Raw genomic sequence first — 7,919 nt, 5'->3', positions numbered from 1 at the left:
ATCATCAATAGGAGGAGAGGACCTCGGCCCTTTGAAGGTTCTGTGCCCCAGTGTAGGGGAATGCCAGGCCCAATAAGGGTGGGGTGGCAGGCATGGAGAGGGGGGAGGCAACAGGGGGTTGTTTTTGTTGTTTTTGTTTGTTTCTTTGTTTTCTGGAGGAGAAACTGGGAAAGGAGAAATTTACATGTAAATAAAGAAAATATGTAATAAAAAAATTTTTCAAAAAATTTTTAAAAAGTGAAAAAAAAAAAAAAAGACAGGGTCCCACCCAGCTAGTTTATCCTCTGTTCTTAACAGAGACAGGAAGATCTCTGAATTCATTTGCAATATTAAAAAAAAATGTGCTTGCTGTTTCCTAAGAATCGAAGGGCTGGGGTCACAGAATGCTGATTCACAGAATCATCTAAAGGGAACCTGGAATAAATAACTGAATTGATATGTAAATAAAAAAACTGTACTTTTGGTCTGTATGAGATGAGCTACCAGAAAGCAATAGCAGTTCTTCTTTAGAATTTTTTCTCTGGCAAGAGCTGAGCTGTCTGGAGATCTCTGGAGAACAAAACAGCTCTTCAAGAATTTTGCCTTTATAAGATTTCTGACTTGGTCAAAAGATCCAATACTTTTTTTTATAGCAACTTTTCTGACTTTGGTCAGAAAACCCATGACCTATCCAGATAGCTTTTAGAATTTTTCTAGCAGAGACAACTGTCTCAACCAGAGAGTTTTTCTAATAACCAAAAATAAAAGCAGTCTAGAGCAGAGTAGAACACACACACACACACACAGAGAGAGAGAGAGAGAGAGAGAGAGAGAGAAGCCCGCGCAGTCGTCTCGCCAGCAAGAAGACACGCGGACACTAAGATCCTTCTGCAGCAAGCATTTATTGCATCATGAAGAGGAAAAAGGACCGAGCCAATAATCGGCACTGCTTATATACAACACAGCGTGGCGTGTCCGCCCATGATTGGCTGTTTGCTCATCACCCCATGTGACGTCCCGGGATGGGCTGTGACTTGGCACCTTTTCACTCTATGCACATGCGCAAACAGTTGTTTACCAGGAGTCGACAGCAGATGTAGGCACCATCTTGTCAAGGCGAATGCCTCTCCAGCTCTACCGCTCTCCACAAGAGAGAAGGGGAGAGAGGGAGGGGTTCTGGAAAGCCATCTCAGGAGAACCTAGGCTGCCAGCTTGGACCCACAGTTTGACTTCCAGTCATTCTTTCTCTGCTCCCAGACACCCCTTATCTTAAAGCCCCTCTCAATGCTGAGGATGGTCCCTGGCATTTCATGGCCACTCTTCCTCAAGATCTGGATCAAAAGCCTGTGTCTTCCATCCTTAGGATCTAGATCACAAGTGTACCTTTCATTTCTGGATTGTAGCTCATTCCAAATGAAAACAATAACCAGAGAATAACATCTGACATGACATAATTATTCCTTGTGCAACTGCAAACACAAGCAATAAATGCTTTGCTGGGTGGGATCCTAACCTGAGATCATCACTCCCTTAATCTGTTTATCTCCCTGAACTTGGATTCAGCGCAATTTCACTTCCTGGTTCCCCTTTACTACTTGAACCATACATTTTGTACTTTTTTTTTTAAGCTTGCTATGCTTGATCAAAATCCTTTTCATGAGAGTAAACCAGAAGACAAAGTCTATTCTGGGCATTTTTGAGACGTGCTTTGTCCATGTGATTAATCTGAGACTCTTTACCTTAGCCTCAGACAGACTCTTCAGATAAGGCCAAAAGCAGCAACATTCTTCATCAAGATATCATAAAAGTGATTTCTAGAGTTCATATCACCCTCAGCACCAATGTCTTCCATAGTCCTACTAGACCATCCCATTAAGTCTCACTTAAAGCATTCTGTGACTTTCCAAATCTAAAGTCTCAAAATCCACATTCCTCCAAACAAAAACATGGTCAGGTCTATCACAGCCATACCCGATTCCTGATAGCAACTTCTGTCTTACTTAGGGTTTCCATTGCTGTGAACAGACACCCTGACCAAGGCAACTCTGAGAAAGAATGACATTTACTTGGAGCTTGCTTACAGGTTCAGAGATTCAGACCATTATCATCATGGCAGAAAGCAAGGCAGCATCCAGGCAGACAGAGCACCGGAGAAGGAGTTGAGAGTTCTACATCTTAATCTAACTGCATCCAGGAGAACACTGACTTCCAAATAGCTAGGGAAGTGTCTCAAGTCCCAGCCCCAAAGTGACACACTTCCTCCAAGAAGGTCACACCTATTCCAACAAGGACATACCTCTTAACAGTGCCAGTCCCTGGGCCAAGCACATTCAAACCACCACACTTACCCCTATTCTTTTTTATATTCTTTTTACTCTGTCATCTCTCCCATCTCCCTAGAAGTCTCCTTTCCAAACTCATATCTTTTTGTTTTGATTCATGACCCATTCATTTTAATCATGACTATTAGTTTGTCTATGGGTTTGAACAACTATCAATGGTACACAACTGAAGATAATGACTGTCTTTCCTCCAGAATCCATCAGTATCTAACAGTTCAGGAGTGATGAGCAGGGCTCCATGAGTAACCTTCCAGGTGGTTGATTTTTGTTTCTATTTTTGTTTTTTAATAATTCCCCATGTGTACCCAGTGAATAAGCTAAAGAAGGCAGAATCAAGAAGAAGACCATCTAAGATATCCTGGTTCCTTGAATTACTATGTAGGAAAATATAAAGCCCTTATCCTGGGCAATAAATCACTGCCATAGAGCTGTGAGCTTAATCTCGATATATTAGGCTTCAAAGAACATCCAGACTCCTTAAACTACAAACCATCTTTCCTTAACCCAGTGACAAGCTCATGAGGCAAAGATCACATATGCATTCCTCTCCCACCTACAAGCTCTGTATGAATAACCAACCACCAGGAAACAAAGTGATAATTCCCTGTTAACATTCTCCTTGCTGTACATCTAAAAATCTTAATAACTATTCTTCCTCAGAACTTGTCATTTGTGTTCATAATGTGTTTCCCATTGAAGTAAAGGGCAGAGTGAAGTAGATTTAAATTTCGACTGAATCTGCAAGCTCACCTTCAAAATTGCCTTTTGTCCTGTCATAGTCATCACTGAGGGGTCTGTGGGAATGCCAGTGCACAAGCTCATCAAATTCCTTATGCTTTACCAGTGATGTAACAATGGGGTCATCACTGTAAGACAAAAAGAAAAGCATATTTCAAAGTTCATGCCTCCAAATCCAACACCTTGTAAAACTTTGAAAACTTTAATTCCTTTTCCTCTCCCTGGGATATAACATGTGTGGTAGAATCCAAAGAGCATTTTTTTTAGAAGTTTCAGAAACCAGGACCTCCTCATGTCTCCAACACTCTCAAACATTTCTTGTTTCAATAATTTATCATAATGGTGAGGTACTTTGTTCTCCAATTAAAAATCATACAGATGTCATAAAGAAGGTCAACAGACAGTGTGTTGTGCATATAATCTACTGTCTTAAATATCCCATGTTTCTGGAGTTTATTCAGGAAAGGTTTTATCAAAGAACACTTAATAAGTAACTTATCCATTCCAAACAGGCATTTATTAAAACGTATTTAGGCCTTACCTCTTTAGAAAAGGCAAGTCTTTCAAAATGTCTCCAGTAAATTCATCAACTAAATTACATGACATAGGAATAAAACCTAAATTTGGCATCGTCTCCTGGGAACTTTCTATAAATGAAAAAATTGTCATCAATTTAAATGTGAAATTTTCAGACAGAAAGACAATCATTGTTTTCCAAATTTTCACATTTAACAACATTTTATAGTTACTTCATTTATATTTTATATTCTAATTCTAATCCTGCACATAAAGTTATTTCCCACATTGAGTCTTTTAGATCATAGTAGAAAATAAATAAATAAATAAGTAAATAAATAAATAATAAATAAAATCTAAGTAAATAGGTCAGTAGATTAAATAAGTAGGCAACTGGGTGACTAGATAAATCAATTGATAGACATAAGGCTAGATGACACATGATAGACACATGATGATGGTGAAGATGACAGATTATTAATAGATGATAGAGAGATAAGTAGTAGATAGATAATTACTGTGGCACTTAATTTTCTAATGTTTAATCCTTTCATCATAAGAGGTAAGGAATCTAAAGATAGCAGTTTGAGAGATGACATACACAGTGTCAAAAAATGAAATTGAAAAGAGAGAAAAACAAAGGTTATGTGATTGTTATTATTACAGTACCCCCTTTGAACTTCCTTTTGGCTTATAAATAAGCATGTGCAATAACAAGGAGATAGATGACAAAAATGATAAGACAGGCAGACAGGCAGACAGACTGATAGATAGATGATAGATCAATAGATGATAGATGAATAAAAAGATAGATGTATAGATAATAGATGAATAAAAAGATACATGAATGATAGATAGATAGATAGATAGATAGATAGATAGATAGATAGATAGATAGATAGATAGATAGATATCAGAAGCATTCATTGGCTATTATAATGGACTAATGAATACTCTTTATTTAACATATGGTTCATAATTCTCCTCATGGTCTCTGTTCTTTGTTTTCCCAGACACCTTTTATAACAATTAGTTTTCTCCTTATCATTCACAAAGATAACACCAGAAGCAAGAGAACAGTCCTCAGCCCGAGTCATAATAAGGAACTGGAGCATACCCTAGCTCTCTTGTCCTCAGCCTGAGTCATAATAGGAACTGGAGAATACCCTAGCTCTCTTGTTCCTCACGGGAGATGCTTCCAAACTAGTGTGCACTCCATCCCAAGGTTCCCAATGCAACTCACCTCCTGTCTCCCAAAGTAGAGACCTCCAGAGTAATTTATTATGCCCCAGACCTAGTGACTCCTTTTCAGCTCTGTTCATTACAGGCTGGTCTAGCGGGAGCTAACCTTTGACTTATGTTCTTAACGGCATGGGTTGTGTGAAGACTGAGTTCCATCACCACGACCTGGCTCTGGGCCTTGGCTCCTGTGCCTGCTCCCAGGGAAGACACAACCTCCTTTACAACTGTACCTTGCCGTGATTTAGGCAAAAGCTTTCTGAAGGGATTGCTGGATTCTTTTTATTCTTCAGACTCTCTTTCTTCCCCTCCAACACATGGCTACAGGTTGTGTTTGTTACTATATAAGGCAGATGCTGAGTATGGAGCCACAGTAGACTCTGGACTGACTTAGGTGGTTCTCAGCTTCCCCAGAGTTACCCTGCTGGCTTCTCCCATTCTACTGTGTAAAGTGGAACTATCATTATGTAAGAGAATCTGAGTATCTCACAAAGAAAATTTTCAGTTGACAAAAGTTATATTGCTAGAAATAGAATTCACTCAGATCTGTTTTTTATTTTTAAATTGGCAAACTTATTTACAAAAAAACCATACAAGTTTTCAATGAGTCGAAGCACACACCAGCACATGAACAGAACAACTATTTAAAACAAACAAGTGCTAGAAACTGATTTCTACTTGGAGCTTTTAAATTATTTTCATCAAAATTAAGTTGAGAATAAATTACCTTTGATTGGTGATGGTGTCTTTTGAAGAAAATGAACTCTTGTTGCTCTCAAAGGAACTGGTTTTCCCACATCAAACTTTCTGACCAACTCTGACACAGTGTCCCAGAGATGTACATACTCTTTCATGATGGCATCTCCTACATTCAAATCCAGACCTGGACCATAATTAAAAATACTCAGTATTAAGAAGCATTGACTCATGCCTAGAAGCACACACACACACACACACACACACACACACACACACACACACACACCTTAGCTCAAGTCACTTCACTCCAAAATGTGGGGCAAACAGTGGAATTTTCAGTAGGAATTTTAGATTCTGAAGACTGAATCTAAATGAAAATGATCACTCTGTGAACAATATCCCTAATGCATCTTAAAACTTATCTTGCTTTTCTGATTGACACCTTAATATTAAAAACTGTCTTAACTAGTAATAACCAACAGTAAAGATTTATTTTAAGATAATAAAAGTATTATACAACACATAACCTTGTACTCACTAACACTAAATAAAATTAAAATAAACATTAGCAAAGAATCATCAGTTTCTAAGTAGCTAATTTATTCCAGTGCATAACAATGGAACAATATAAAGGAACCAAATCTTGATGTAAAAGACATTTCAATAATACCCAAGTACTATTCTCTCAAAATGTGTTTTGTCTTCCACTGATTATAAAAAACACAAGAAAAATTATTCTAACAACAACAAAAAAACTTACACAAAGAAAGTGTAGGCATTATTGCTTATCTCTTGGAAAGACTGAAAAAATCTCTAAATAATAATAGTGAGATGTTTTTTATTAGTGAGAGTGATTTTATAATAAACATTATGCACCATGTGTGAAAATGAACTATTATGAAATGCAAACACATAAACACATGCTTTTAACAAAATATACTTATGAAATAATATTATGTTGAAAAATATTTGGACTACTATATTCATTCTGATTACCACTAAGTAAAAAATTTTAAACAAAGACTGGGAAACTGGAAAGTAATTACTATTTATACAACAGACATTTAAGAAGTGGTTTGACAGAGACCCACAGACAAACATTAAATGGACCTTGGGAGTTTTATGAAGAGTTGAGGGAAGGATTGAGGGATCCAAAGAAAATAGGAACTTCACAAGACCGACAAAGTCAACTAACCCTTGGTGGCTCCCAGAGATTGAATCACCAAAGAGCAAACACAACACAGGCAGAACCTAATCCCATCCCAACCCACCCCTCTTCCAGATATATAGAGCAGATATGCACATTGGTCTTCATGTGGGTCCCCCAACCACTGGAGTGGTACAGTCCCTGAATCTGTTGCCTACCTATGGTTCCTGTTCTTCTAACTGGGCCACCTTGTCTGGCCTCAGTGAGAGAGCATGCACCTAGTCTCACAGTTCGAGGTAGTGGTAATACCCAGAGGGGGACTTCCCCTTCTCAAAGGAGAAGGGGAGGGAGGAACGGGAGAAGGATTTCATGAGGGGGTAATGTAGGGGCTGATATTGGTATATAAAATAAATTTTAAAAAATTTAAAAGGTTTTGAAGTATTAAATCCTTTATAAATTTCTCTCTAAAGGAAGGTGATATTTATTATATAATTTACTTATACCTTTTTTATTTTCATTTTCATAGTAAAAAGCAATATTCCTCAACAAAGGCTCATCACTTAAGTCAGAAAGGTGAAGTAAATTCAGACTCCAAGATTCAAACATATCCACATTACTTAGGATAAAATACTCGCACCACTTTTTCTGAAAATCAAAAGTAAAACAAAGTTATTGACAGCTTTTATGTCCGCAGTAGTATACAGAGTGACTCCATTTACCTCTCTAATCCTAAGGAAAGACAAATGGAAGGGCTGCCCCAATCGTCATGAGCAATTTAAACCCACTTACGATGAATAAGGATTAGGCCTTGTTCCTTAAAAATTGAAGCATTGCATCCAACAAAAACAGATTCAAATATGAATTTAAAGTAGATGTGGTCATGCTCTAATCCCAGCACTTTTAAGGCAGGAGGATCGCTGCAACGGGGCGGCCAGCGTATGTTACACAGTCAGTCACAGAACAACCTCGGCTACACGGTGAGACCTTGTCTCAGAAGAAGTTTTTTTCTTCTCAATGTGCCTCTTTCCTTAGGCTTCCTTGTTCATTTTGGGGCTGTCAAGAGTTGGGTGGCCAAGGGTTCTAGAAAGCACTAAACCTTTCAAACTCAGACATTCCCATCCAACCAGGCTGATGGTTATTCACCCGGCTTATGTTTGTGCAGTGAAGTTCCATTTTAACACAGACAGAATGTTCACGCAAAGAGCACTTACTTCTGGGCACTGGAGACTAGTCTTCCTCAGTGATACGGTTTACAGAGT

The 7,919-nt window shown here is 38.1% G+C and overlaps 1 protein-coding gene across 4 annotated transcripts in view; it reads right to left on the bottom strand.

Moving 5' to 3' along the window:
- Positions 1-7,919, bottom strand: part of LOC116069359 (probable ATP-dependent RNA helicase DDX60) — a 129,191-nt gene that overhangs the window by 86,111 nt on the left and 35,161 nt on the right. For all 4 annotated transcript variants that reach the window (XM_031339922.1, XM_031339920.1, XM_031339923.1 and 1 more), the window contains exons 9-12: positions 7,164-7,305; positions 5,542-5,697; positions 3,601-3,706; positions 3,072-3,187 (exon numbers count right to left, since the gene is read on the bottom strand). In XM_031339922.1, coding sequence (XP_031195782.1) covers positions 3,072-3,187; positions 3,601-3,706; positions 5,542-5,697; positions 7,164-7,305 — 520 coding nt within the window. The remainder of the gene's footprint in view (positions 1-3,071; positions 3,188-3,600; positions 3,707-5,541; positions 5,698-7,163; positions 7,306-7,919) is intronic.

This window comes from Mastomys coucha, unplaced genomic scaffold (genome assembly GCF_008632895.1).
Source record: "Mastomys coucha isolate ucsf_1 unplaced genomic scaffold, UCSF_Mcou_1 pScaffold22, whole genome shotgun sequence".
NCBI lineage: Eukaryota > Metazoa > Chordata > Mammalia > Rodentia > Muridae > Mastomys > Mastomys coucha.
This window is presented reverse-complemented; position numbering and strand designations above follow the sequence as displayed.